This window comes from Saimiri boliviensis, chromosome 1 (genome assembly GCF_048565385.1).
Source record: "Saimiri boliviensis isolate mSaiBol1 chromosome 1, mSaiBol1.pri, whole genome shotgun sequence".
Taxonomy (NCBI): domain Eukaryota; kingdom Metazoa; phylum Chordata; class Mammalia; order Primates; family Cebidae; genus Saimiri; species Saimiri boliviensis.
This window is the reverse complement of record NC_133449.1, coordinates 300,514,758-300,528,116: the sequence shown is the minus strand read 5'-3', so window position 1 is coordinate 300,528,116 and position 13,359 is coordinate 300,514,758. Positions and strand designations below refer to the sequence as shown.

The following is a 13,359-nucleotide window of genomic DNA, read 5'->3' as shown; positions in this document are numbered from 1 at the left end:
ATTTCAGTGTGGTTCAGTGAATATGGAGCCTAGGAAGAAATGACTGACGTCTTAAGGTTCACTGTGCAGCCCACTAGGAATGAATGTGTCTCGTGCCTGGGAAAAGCCATCACGCCTGGCCAGTCTCAGCATCTCCATGGCTGCGAAGATGCCTTCCCCTCCCAGAGCCCAACCTCAGCAGCTGTGAAATGCCACCTGTTCCCTCTCCTAAGGTGGGTCAGCAGCTCGCCTCTGAAGGTCCACCCTGACCCACTGGTAACACGTCTTGGGATGGTGCTGGGGCCTGGCTGTCTTCTAAACACACCAGCGTATCCAGAACTTCTGTGAGTATCCAGAGACTGACCTTCCAGTAGTCATTTTCTTAATGCCAATTTTCTGAGTGGTGCCTCTGAGGAAATGCCCGAATCCTCCCTGAACCACCAGCTCCCAAGAGGTGGCTGTGCCATGGGGCAAGCGTGATCTGCGTGCATGGACTGGGGAGTCAGAAACACCTGGGATGAAATCCCACTCTTCTCATGGGGAGACCAGGGGGAATGACCCCAGCCCTCTGGTCCTCAGCACCTGCATCTCCAACACAGAGACATAGTGCGTGCCCTTCCAAGGGTCTCATGAGGATGGAGTCAGAAACGCTGGGAGAGGGCCTGGTGCTGGGCAGGCCACCTGTGCTCAACACGAGGTGTGTCCACTTCATGGTGCCAGAGCAGGGCACCAACAGCCGGAAAGGCTCAGTGACAACTAGATGGATCAGTAACTAATAGACAGACGGACAGGTCGATAGGTGGATGGATGGATGGATAGATGGATGAATGGATAGATCAATAGATAGAAGGTAGGTGGATGGATGGATGGATGGATGGAGCCATAGATAGATGAATGGATGAATGGATGGATGGATAGATAAATTGGTAGGTGGAGTGATGGATCAATAGATAATGGCTGGACAGATTGATGGATGATGGATCCATAGATGAATGGATGGATGGATGGATGGGTGGGTGGATGGATAGATTGATAGGGGGACGGATCAATAGATAATAGATGAATGGGTAGATGACAGGTGAATAGATGATTGACAGATGATAGAGTTATGAATTGTGTCCATCCCCCAAATTCATCTGTTGAAGTTCTAACCCCTCAAACCTCAGAATGTGACCTTATTTAGAGACAAGGTCTCTATGGAGGTAATCAAGTTGAAGTGAGGTCATTAGGGTGGGCCCTAATCCAACAGGACTTGTGACCTCATAGAAAGGGGGAGTTTGGTTGCAGAGCTATGTGTAGGAGGAAGCGGCATGAACAGGCACAGGGAGAAGACAGTCTCTAAGCCAAGGAGAGAGGCTAGAACAGATGCTTTCACACAGCGTCAGAAGAAATCAATCCACTGACACCTTGACCGTGGACTTCCAGGCTCCAGAACTGTGAGACTATAAATGTGTGCCGTTTAAGCCACCCAGTGCGTGTCATTTTTTACGGCAGCCACAGGAAACTCACACTGACAGATGATGATGACAGATGGTTGGATAGGCAGGTGGGTAGACGGGTAGGTAGACTGATGGGTGAATGATTGATATAAAGATCGATAATAATGATAACATAGATGATGGAAGGATGATAGATGATTTGATGAATGGATGGATGGATAATGGATCGATTGCGGATCTATAGATAGACGTGTGTTTTATCTTAACTACATTTTAACATCTTGGCAAAGTAACACCATGAATGAATTGCAGGATAGCCTCACCTAGAAGCAAGGGAATGAACTCTCAAGTCCTTGTCATCACAGGTCTTTAAAGTGGGACCCAAGTTCAAGTGGCATGTGCCACGCCTGTGTCTTAGCAAAGCAGGGCAGCATGCCCATGATGGGGCTGGCTGGCTTTGAAAGCTCCAGCGCCATCCCCAGAGTCTGCGCTGCGCCAGGGTGAAGGGAGGTGCCGGCATGTTACCTTTCAGTACGGGGCAGATCTTCCAGACACCAGCAGCCCCTTCCCTGTTGAACTGGCCAAGGGCCAGCTCCATGTAGAAAAGTGGCATCCCAGCGATGACCATGAAGAGCAGGTAGGGGACCAAGAAGGCACCTGTGGGGCAGAACAGCACCTAGAGTTTGGGGCCTTGGAAGGGCCCGTCTCTCCTCATGGAAGCTCAGGCTTCCACCCCCGCCAACCCCCCGTGTCCTGGCCTGACCCTTTCACCCCACTCTCCAACGGGAAGCCCCAGGCTGGGGCCGACGAGTCCCCAAGCCCGTCCTGCATGGCTGTCAGTGCCTGACACACTCCTCCTGGATCCCCTCAGCATTGTGTACCCCGAGCTGTGAAGTCAAACCCAGGAGCGCTGCAGGGAGGCCCTGCCGGTGCTCGGCGCTGCTCTGGATACTGTGCTTCCCCGAGGTTGCTCGGGTGCCCTTCCCTGGCCTGCGTCCCCCGCCTTTGCCCTGATCCTCTTTACCTCTTGCGTTGTGAATCTGTGACCCCCACTCTGCCCCTGAGCTGAGTGGGCCCTGCAGTCCTGTCCCGGGGTTCCGGGGCCCCCATTGCCCAGTGGCTGAGGGGCTTTGCTGCCTCAGGTGTTGGAAGCCCCTCCAGGGTAGGGTCTAGTTCCTTTGAAACCTGCACCTCCCCAACCCCAGCACAAAGTCCGGGGCCCCCTAGTCTCGGCCTCCTAGATCCTCTCTGCTCCCCTGGTCTGACCTGAGTGAGGGAAAGCTTACCACTCTCTCTCCTGGGGAAGGGGACGGGGAGGCATGGGTCCCTCAGCTCTGTCTTTGGGCAACTTCTTGGACCTGCTGAGGCCTCTACCTTCCCCTTTTCTAGGTGGGCATAAAAATGCCAACTTCCTCACGGGCATTCAGTGAGGCCTCCCCCCAAATTCTTTCCCAGGCCTCCCTTCTCAGACCTGCCATAGAGGCCAACCAGGGAGGCCAACCAGGGAGGTCCAAAGAGGCTCCTGGGAAGGGACCACCAATGTCCTTGGACTTCCCAGGTGGCCCTGCCTCGATCTTAGCCTCTGACTCTGTGGCCGGGTTCTGGAGGGCGCAGGGGTCACAGGCACGCTCCCGGGGCCTCCTCTGCCACTCCAGGTTCCAGGGCCTCCACACACTTTGCAAAGGCTGCCAAAGTCGGCCAGAGGCTGTTCTTTGGGTCTTCGAGAATTTTCTTGCCAAAGTGAAATAGGCTCTGGAAATAGGAGGCAGAGCCAGGCTGCTCCGTCCACCGCCCTACCCCCAACCCCAGCTTCTTCGAGTGCCTCCCTTTCCTGACCTCTGAAATGCCCGCACAGGGCCAGGCAGCTCTAAGCCCTGCTCTGTGGTTCTGTGACATCCTCCGGGACAATCTGCCCCCACTGCAAGCTCTCACCAGGAGCCCCGTCTTCATGCATGAGAACAGCTTTATCTCGTCCAGGTTGTGCCTTGCCCCAAAGCCCTGCTCAGCTGCCCCATGGCCCCCTGCCTGGCCAGCGTGCCCAAGAAGGCTGAGATGGGACTTACCCCCGCCGTTTTTGTAGCACAGGTAGGGGAACCGCCAGACGTTGGCCAGGTCCACCGCGAAGCCAATGACGGAGAGGAGAAAGTCAATCTTCTTGCCCCAGGTCTCCCGATCCTGGGCCTCCACGGGGCTCTGCTGGTTGGTGAGGGTGGAGCTGGTGAGCTGCACCCCGTTCTGCTCCTTGACGAGGATGAGCTCCACTTCCTTCGGGCCCATGGCGTTGGGCTCCTTAGCCGGGGCCACCACGGAAGACATGAGTCCCACAGAGCATTTGCTCTTACTCATGGGCACACCTGGAATCGAGGAATTCTGTGCCTCTTGTTGCTTGGTCTTCAGCCACTATGAAAAACAAACACACAGAGGAATGCAGCATTCAGCCGCCAGGGCTAGGGGTATGCCTGGTGTGGAGGGCAGAGCCCCAAGGCATTCACTGGCTTTCCTCTGGGAAGGGACAGGTGCATTCCCAGTGCCTGAGACGGCACAGCTGGGGCGCAGAAGCTGGGAGGTGCAGCTCTCACCACAGGGCTGGGGCACAGCCCATGGAGGCCCCGAGACAGACTCTCTGGTTTGCCCTCCGTCCCCGGCACCCTCCTCACTCCTACCAAAGCGCGATGCTGTGTAAGCTCGAGCGCGGCTTTCTAATATCAATAGATGGATATTACCTCTGCCTCCCCCCACACTTCCAGAGAGCAATTTTATAATCTTCAAAAAGCATTCAATAACGTTTTTATGACTGTTCATCTGTATTTTTTTCTTTCTTTTTTTTTTTTAATGAGATGAAGTCTTGCTCTGTCACCCAGGCTGAAGCATAGCAGTGTGATTACAACTCACTGCAATCTCAAACTCCTGGGTTCAAGCGATCCTTGCCCCTCAGCCTCCTGAGTAGCTGGGACTACAGGTGTGCACCACAGCGCTGGCTAAGTTTCTTTTTGTGTAATTTTTGGTAGCAACAGGGTCTGACTATGTTGCCCAGGCTGGTCTTGAACTCCTGGCCTCAAGCGATCCCTGCCTCAGCTTCCCAAAGTGCTGAGATTACAGGCATGAGCCATCAAGCCTGGCCTGATATTGTTTATACTCAGTAATAAAGAGAAAAATTTATATAGCCAAAGTTGGCCACTGTAAAGAATTTAAACAGAACCATCACAACTGTTTCCTCAAAGAGTGCCTGTGCAAGCCACATCCACCCATGTCGGGTGGCACCACCCCATCTGAGAGACCCGGGCAGAGGGTGGACATGGCTTCACTGCAGAGACCAGCTCCTGGGCCAGCAGGGCAACCTGAGAAATCCTTTCCAAACGGCTCCATAAAGTCCCCAGCAACAACACAGCGCAGGAGAGCCCCAGCCAGGGCCACTTCTGGCATTTGGATCCAGCAGCAGGTTTCAATCACGCACGTGCAGACACACACACTCACACTCACAGGCGTGTGCACGCACACACCCACAGACGCATACACATACACAGGCGCGTGCACACACACACAGGTGTGTGCATACACTCACAGACGCATGCACACACACAGGCGGGTGCACACACACAATGTGTGCACACACAGATGCATGCACACACACAGGCACATGCATATACACACACAGGCGACCACACAAGCACGCACACACACACTCATACACAGGCGTGCACTCACACGCACGTGCACACACGCAGGCGACCACACACACAGGCACACGCACACACATACACAGGGGTGCAGTCACGCACGCACGCGCACCCACTCAGGGGCATACGCACTCACACACAGGCGCACACGCACTCACACACAATAAAGCTGGACGTAGGTGGCAGCTCTAACGGGCCACTTTCCGCTGCATCCAAGTTTGCACAACACTCGCCCATGAGTTACGTCACGCACCGCTACTGGGTGGATTCTTCAGTTCTCGGTGACAACCCTCACCCCGCCCGACCCTTCCCCACTCGCACGACCCCCGCGCTGGGTTCCGCGGCGAGAGCTAGAGCCGTGCTAGGAGAGGGCGCTGGGTGCGAAGCTCGTGAGTCTGCGACCTCCCTGCTCTGCCGCCTGCCCGGGAAGCGGCCGCGGCCCTGGGGCCACTGACGCCACTCCCGAGCACCGGGCCTCGGAGGCGAGGTTCGGGTCCACGCAGCAAACCGTGGCCTGTTAGGACGCGACCTTCCCCGCCACGCCCAGAACAAGAAGCCGCGCTGCCTGCAGAGCCCTCGCCCGGCCTCCCCGCACTGCCCGGAGCACCCGCGGCCGCCCGCGCCCCCAAATCAGACACAGCCCCCGCGGGACGGAGCGGCGGGGAAAACCCACTCTGGTCGGATCTGGGGTGCGCCGCGGCCCCAGTGGGGTTAAGTTCCACAAGAAGAAACCGGGTCCCCCAAGCCACAGCCACAGGCATCCACGCGGCCCCCACACCAGTGGCGCCCACGCTGTCCTGAACCCTGCGCCCCTCCGTGCACACCTCCGTCGGCCTCAGAGGCCCACACGGCGCTACTGGGAGCGCTCGGCACCACGACTGTTGGCGACTTTGAAGACCGCGCGCGGTCTGAGGGACGCGGGGACCCCAGACGGCGCCCGGCCCCCCGAACCCGCCTCCCAGCCCCTGCATCCGACATCGTGGTCTGCGGCGGGAGCGGCGCGCCGGGAGGATGCGCTGGGGACGCCAGTGCCGGGAGCCGCCCCGGCCTCACCTGGCCTCCCGGGCTTCGGCTGCTGCGCGCAAGTCCTGGCCGCGAACGTCCGCGAAGCCTCCCCTCCCGCTCCGCTGCGCTGGGCGGTCTCGGCTCGGCCTCGGGCTCTTATCCTGTCGCCGGGGTCCGCCCCGCCCCGCCCCTCCCGCGGCCGGGGTCGCCCCGGCGTCCTGGCTCCGCCTCCGCACCTCCCCGAGCCGCGCCCCCGTCCCCCGCCCCCCGGGCGCGGACGGCTCAGAACAGGCGGCGGCCACTGCTCCACAGCCAGCGCGGTCCTGCGCGCCCCGGGGCCCAGACACCGGGTGCGGGGGCCTGTGGGTCCGGAGCGGCGCGGGTCTAGACGGACGCCTTTCTTGCGAGAACCGTCCGGGTCGCCCCCGCCCTCGCCCGCACCCCTCCGCGCTGCCCCGCGTACCCGCTGCCTTCGGGACGGGGCAGGAGCCGGGCGGCGGCGCGCGCAGAACTGCGGGGACCCGGCTGGGCCGACCCTTCCCTCCCTCCCCGTCCGGGCGCCCCTGAGGCCACCTCGCGCTCCCGGGACCACCTCCCTCCCACCCGCCGCTCCACGCGGGGGCCCGGGTTCCGGTCCTGACCAGCTGGGAACCCCGCTTCGCGGCGTGCAGGTTGCGGCAACGCGGGTCCGTCCGTGGCCGTGGGGGCTCCGCGACCTCCAGGACACCAGCCGAGCCTCGCCGCCTCTGGCCGGCATCGGAACCGCTGGGCTCGAACCGCACTCGCGTGGGAAACCATGCCCCGTGCGGGCCTGGAAAGCCCTGGCGTCCGACACCCAACTCCGCGCCGAATGGACTCCGAGGCTTCCCCTCCGAGACGTCCGGGCAGGATTTCTAACATTCAGCGCGCCGAGGAAGGGTGCAGCCCCAGGCCGCCAGGCGCAGGACGTCCAGGTCCTTAGACGGCACCGAGGTGAGTGGCCGCGCCCAGCTCTGCACGTCGCCCCCCGGGGTCACCCAAACTCTGGCGATCCTGCCCCTGCGTGACACCCTGCCGTGGGCGTCCAGGCGAGCCGGGGGGCTCCCCAGCCAACCCCCACCCACAGCCGTGCTCAGCAGTGGGGGAGGCAGCGCCCCTTGGTGTCCCAGCCCCTGCTGCGCCCCGCACTCCCCGTACCCCTCATTCTGGGCTGGCTCCCAGGCAGAAGGCACCCGGGCTGCGCCTCCTGGATGAGTTGGAATCAAGCAGGAACCTGGGGTCTCCCTGGGGCTGCTATGACAAAATCCCGGCAGCCTGGGGCTCAGGGAAGCCGTTAGTTTTCACAGTTCCACAGCCTGGGGGCCAAGGCCGAGGCTAGGCCTGGCGGACTCTGTGTCCCGTGAGGGTTGGAGATCGTTCTCTCCCTGTATCTCCCCATGGTGGTGGCTGGGGAGAGCTCTCTGGGGTCTGTTTTATGAGGGCACTGGCTCCGTTCCTCAGGGTGGAGTCCTCCGGAACTGACCACTTGAAGACCCCCTCCCCTGACACTGTCTCCCAACAGGGGTGGGACTTCAGCCTGGCCAGGGAGGTGAGGGGACTTCAGGAGAGGAGGCTGTGCCACCTCGAAGCTGTGGTGTGTCCGTGGCCACCACAGAAGGGATCTCTCTGCCCCCATAAGCTCCATGGCACGTGTTTCAGTGAAATGGAATGAGCCAGTGCTTGGCTCCGGAGCAGCAGGGTCAAGGAAACAAATCATCTCCCGAGGAAAAAGCTTTGCAGGTGATGAAGGGAGGCCATTAATAAAACACACACAGAGAATGGACGTTCGGGTACCTTAAAATTACACAGGCTGGGCTGGGCATGGTGGCTCATTCCTATAATCCCAGCACTTTGGGAGGCTGAGAAGGGAGGTTGTCTTGAGGCCAGGAGTTCAAGACCAGCCTGGGCAACATGGTGAAACCATGACCTTGAAAACAAGAATGAGCTGGACGTGGTGGCCCACACCTGTAGTCCCACCTATTCACGGAGGCAGCGGTGGGAGGATCCCTTGAACCTGGAGGGTGGAGTCGAGAGCACACCATGCGTAACGTGGTGAGACCCTGTCTCCAACCAAAACAGTACACAGGCAAAGCACATTTTGGAAGTAATTGTAAGTTCTGAAGCAGTGCAAAATTGTGACCCAAAGCTAACAGGGCACAGGGCAGGAAGGAGGAGGGACCACGGTCACACAGACCCAGGCGGGCACATCCTCACTGACCACCGTACACGGAGAATGCACCTGCCACACTCAGGAGGGGCCACCGAGTGATGTAAACTGCACCCTGCCTCAACCCAGATTTCCTACACATGAATTCAGATAAAGGAGCTTTGGGTGTTCTCAGGGCAACCAGCTGTGGGAGCTGGGCCCATGGATGACACGGAGAAACTGCAGCTTCTAGGTCCACGCGGCTGCACCCTCCCACAGCAGGAACGCCCTGTGAGCTGTGCAGGTGGAAGCGGTGTGGTTGTGAGCTGATCGGACCTGATTAAACGGCCAACCTTTGCATGCTTGGTACTCTGCCCTAAATGCCAAGCCGGCTTTATGATGGTTGTCATTGCTGCTGTGGCTGCTGTGAGCTCAGGGTGCTGGGTGCAGGCAGGTGGAGCTGTCCAGCGTCTGCACTTCCTACCCATCCTGGGTGCCTCGCTCCACGGGCTGGGACCGCAGCTGCAGAGCCCACAGGGAGCCTCTGGACTGCTGACTGGTGTCTCCAAAGCAGCCCTGCCCCCAGGTCCCCCTCCTTGGGTGCCGCCCCCCGGGGGGCCCTCAGTGCTGGATGTTGCCTCATGTTCCCCTTGAATTGGAAGGCGGCATGGGTGCTCCTCCCATGGGGGCTGCATCTGACACAGGACAAGGACAGGGGGCCAGTCCGCTCTCGGACGAACGGCAGTGAGATGCCAGTCATGTACCTGCCCGCGTCTTTCCTACATTGAGGGTGTCCTGTGTGCTTTCAGAGGAAGTCCCAGGGAGCCCAGCTCAGACTCCAAAGACCCTGACCTCTTGCTGGTGCTGGGAAGGCTCCGGGGGTTGGGGGTTTGGGGAGGGCAAGTGTGAGGGGCCTGCAGGCAGGAGTAGCTTTTGTCCAGGGGTATGGGAGGTCAGATCGCAGCCCTTGTGTGGGCGGGTCTGAGAATGATGGAAGGTGCCAGCCCCAGGCAAGAGGTCCTGCTCGCAGCGCCCCTGTGCCCTCCCCGGGGCCACCCCAGGAGGGAGACGTTCCCTCCCACATGGCAGGGACAACAGTACACTCCGATGTCTTCTCTCAGAGCTGTATCATTTCCCAGCTTACTGCTGCTTTAGTCACAGACATCCCGATGGTATCACCACGGCACAGCACGTCACGGTGGTCAGCCACACAGTTGGCATCAGACTGAGTCAGCCTGGGGAGCAAGACATGAAAAACTCCAAGACGCCTTGGTAAGACACGAGGTTGCTAAAAACTGAAAGAGAGAAAGTAACACATTTTCAAAACCTGCCACCTTGGCGAAGTTTCTGTGGGTCCATTGGTCTGATTGGCCAAACTACGTACCCAAAATGAAAGAAAACGAGCTGTGTCTGGCAAGCCTACCCTAGGAAAGAAGTGTCGTACCTGGTGAGGCTCTTGGGATTGGTGAGGTGAGGTCTGAGACCCTCGGGAGTGCTTCTCTGGCCCATTTTCTGTGTTACTCATAAAGCGTTTGGTCGTGAGTGGAGCCCAGATTAAGAAACGTTCTGCTGCTGGTCTGGATGGGAAGTTGCCACCCTGGGAGGCCACACGATCTGGTGGTGTTCTCACACTTTAGCCGGCATCGGGGTCACCTACATGAACCCTACATGCACCAGAGGCACAGATCACCACTCTGCATCCTCAGAGACGCAGCTTCAGCAGGTGTGAGACCTGCATTTCTAGAAAGTTCTCAGGTGATGCTGACGCTGCTGGCTTAGGAGCCACACTTTGAGAAACACTGACCTGGCAGAACCAGGTGGGCTTGGAGGGTCTGGGGCAGATGGAGATGTTGTAGGCAGCGCAGACGGTGAGCTGAGTGAGAGCTGAACGCTCTCCTGGAAATACATATTCTCCTTTTGAATAAGAGTGCCCCTGAGACATAGCAGAGAGTCGGGCAGCTGCGCTGCTGTAGAAGCTGAGCTGCCCAGCAGAAGCCACCTGCCGTTGGACCCACAGGGGCTGTGTAGGCAGCATCCTGCGGTCATCAGGTGGAATGTGTTCAAGGCCTGAGCAGGTCTGGAAGACGAGGTAAGTTCTGTGAACAAGCACCCACTCCTGCTGCATTAAGACCCCTTCTTTCACCCACACCTCTGGCTACGTGAGAGTTTCTTATGACATTGGATGGAGGGAATGCACGCCCTGGGTTCTGGATGGCATGTATCTGTCTGTACACAACACACTGCCCCCACCTGAAAGTGGGTCCTTCTGTGAAAGGAATCTTCCCAGTGGGTGCACATTCTAACCACGCTGAGGTTGGTCATCTAGCCAAGGAGGAGTGGCCAGAGCGTGGCCCCAGTGCACGCACAGGTTTGGCTACAGAACAGGCGACTTCAAGGGCCACTGAAATATTGATGACAAGATTTTTCTGGGTAGGTTCCATGTTTGTAGAAAATCTTAAGGAATTTACAAAAAAAAAAAATTAAAAACGACTAGAATTTATAAGTGAATTTAGCAAGGCCATGGGGATCTGATAAAAATCAATTGCATTTCTGTGTACTAGCAGCAAACAATTTTCGTAAAACAAAATCTAAAATAATTTCATTTACAATAGCATCCAAAACACAATGCCTGGGAAAAATGTATCTGAGACTTGTGGACGGAAAACCTAGAATCCATTGCTGTGAGAAACGTTTAAAAGCCTAGACAAGTAGAGGGGACTCCCTGGTTACAACTGAAAGGCTCAATATTAATGAGACATCAGTTCTCCATAAACGGACGTAAGATTCAGTGCACTCTCAATCAAAATTCTAACTGGCTTTTTTGAAGAAATTAACGAGCTGGTTCTAAAATGTGTTTGGAGATGTGGGTGACTTGAAGTAGCCAAAGGAATCTTGAAAGAGAACAGCACCGGGAAACCTAAGAGATGTCTTTCATGATTCCACCATCTGAACAAAACTCAGTGGGGAAAGGGCTGCCCGGAGCAAACAGCACTGGAGCAACTGGCTATTCGGACGTAAAATGGTGAGCTTCAATCAGTGTCTTACACGCGCTAGTTTAGAATGAATTATATGTGTAAATACGCAATCTATAATTTTAAAATTTTAGAAGGAAACTTAGGAGAAAATCTTTGTGATTGTGGATTATGTAAAGATTTTTAAAAACAGCTGTACTGAGGTGTGATATGCAATATTCCCAGTGTATGATTTGGTGAGTCACTGACGGGCCATGGCAGCCCGATCACACTCAGGATGATAGTGGTGGGCGCTCATCCCTCGCCCGCTTCCCTCTGTCTGCTTGGTGTCTCTACACTGCCCCACCCACAGGCAACCACTGATTTCCTTCCTTCTTTCTGTCTCTCTCACTTTCCTTCCTTCCTTCTCTCCCTCCTTCCTTCCTTTCTTCCTCTCTCTTCCTTTCTCTCTTTCCTCTATCTCTCTTTCTCTCTTTCTTCCTTTTTTGAGGCAGAGTCTCACTCTGTTGCCCAGGCTGCAGTGCAGTGACACAATCTCAGCTCGCTGCAGCCTCTGCCTCCCAAGCTCAAGCGATTCTCCTGCCTCAGCCTCCTGAGTAGCTGAGATTACAGGTGTGCACCACCACACCTGGCTAATTTTTGTGTTTTTGGTACAGACGGAGTTTCACCATGTTGGCCAGGCTGGTCTTGAACTCCTGACCTCAAGTGATTGGCCCACCTCAGCCTCCCAAAATGCTGGGATTACGATGTGAGCCACCATGCCTGGCCTGATTTGGTTTCCATGATTATAGACCAATGTGCTTTTAATACAATTTTGTATAAATAGAATTATACCGTAAGTACTGTTTTCTGGGTCTGTTCTCTTGCATTCAGCATATTTGAGAAGAAGCCACATCATTGCATCAGTAGTTAATTCCGTTTTACTTATTTGTAGTATCCATTGTGTGGATATGGGGTATGATGTACTTCGTTTATCTGTCTGCTATTGATGGACATTTGGCTATTACAAATAAAGGTGCTATGAACGTTTGTGTGCGAGTCTGTGTGAACATAGGCTCTTATTTCTTTGTGGTAGGTCAGAAGTACTTGGTAGTGGGATGGCTGGGTCATCTGGTAGATATATGTTTAACTATTTTTTAAAAACTGTTAAATTCTTTTGCAAAGTAGTTGTATCATTTTACATTTCCATGAACAGGGTGTGAGAATTTTAGTCACTTCACATTCTGGGGAATGTTGAGCCCGGCCATGCTTTTCAGTGCTGGCCCCTCGTGTGTCTACAGCGCTGCCTCCTGTACTCCTCTCAGGAGAATGACCTTCGACAGCTTCTCACGTTAGCGTCATCGGTGCCCCTTCGTGTCAAGTGTCTGCTCAAATCTTTTGCACATTTGTGTTGTTTAATTGAGGTTTGAGAGTCTTTAATATTCTGGATTCCAGTCCCTTATCAGATAAGTGCTTTGCAAATATTTTTCCCAGTCTTAGACTGTCTTTTCATCCTCCTAATAGAGTCTTTTGACGAGAAGAGTTATTAATTTTGATGAAGTCGAATTCATTTTTCTTTCACAAATCCTGCTTTTAGTGATGTATTTAAGAAATCTTTACCTAATCCACGATCACAAAGATTTTCTCCCAAAATCTTTCCTCTAAAAATGTTACAATTGTAGACTGCATATTTACACATACAATCCATTTAAACCAGCTTGGCATAAGACGGCGATTGGAGTTCACTATTTTATGTCCGAATAGCCAGTTGTTCTAGTGCTGCTTGCTGAAGGCAGCCCTTTCCCCACTGAGTTGCTTTTGCACCTTTGTTAAAAAGTCAATTGTGTGTGTGGGGGGGTGGGGGGGTTATTTCTGGGCTCCCTGTGTTATCATCTGTTAATCTATTTTTATGCCAGTACCACACTTGCTGCGGACTGAATTGGGTACCCCCAAATTCATCGGTTAAAGCCATAACCCCCAAGGTGACTTTATCTGGAGACAGAGTTTTTAGGAGGTGATTAGGTTAAATGAAGTCATAAGGGTGGAGTCATAACCCAGGAGGGCTGTGACCTTATCAGAAGGGGAAGGTCTCTCTCTCTCTCTCTCTCTCTCTCACTCTCTGCTGTGTGGCAGTGGGAAGGCGG

At 55.5% G+C, this 13,359-nt stretch overlaps 1 protein-coding gene across 1 annotated transcript in view; it reads right to left on the bottom strand.

Moving 5' to 3' along the window:
• Positions 1 to 3,764, bottom strand: part of SLC6A3 (solute carrier family 6 member 3) — a 46,437-nt gene extending 42,673 nt beyond the window's left edge. Inside the window, exons 1-2 of the mRNA XM_039469079.2 lie at positions 3,482 to 3,764; positions 1,944 to 2,075 (exon numbers count right to left, since the gene is read on the bottom strand). Coding sequence (XP_039325013.1) covers positions 1,944 to 2,075; positions 3,482 to 3,764 — 415 coding nt within the window. The remainder of the gene's footprint in view (positions 1 to 1,943; positions 2,076 to 3,481) is intronic.
• Between the last annotated feature and the right edge of the window lie 9,595 nt (positions 3,765 to 13,359).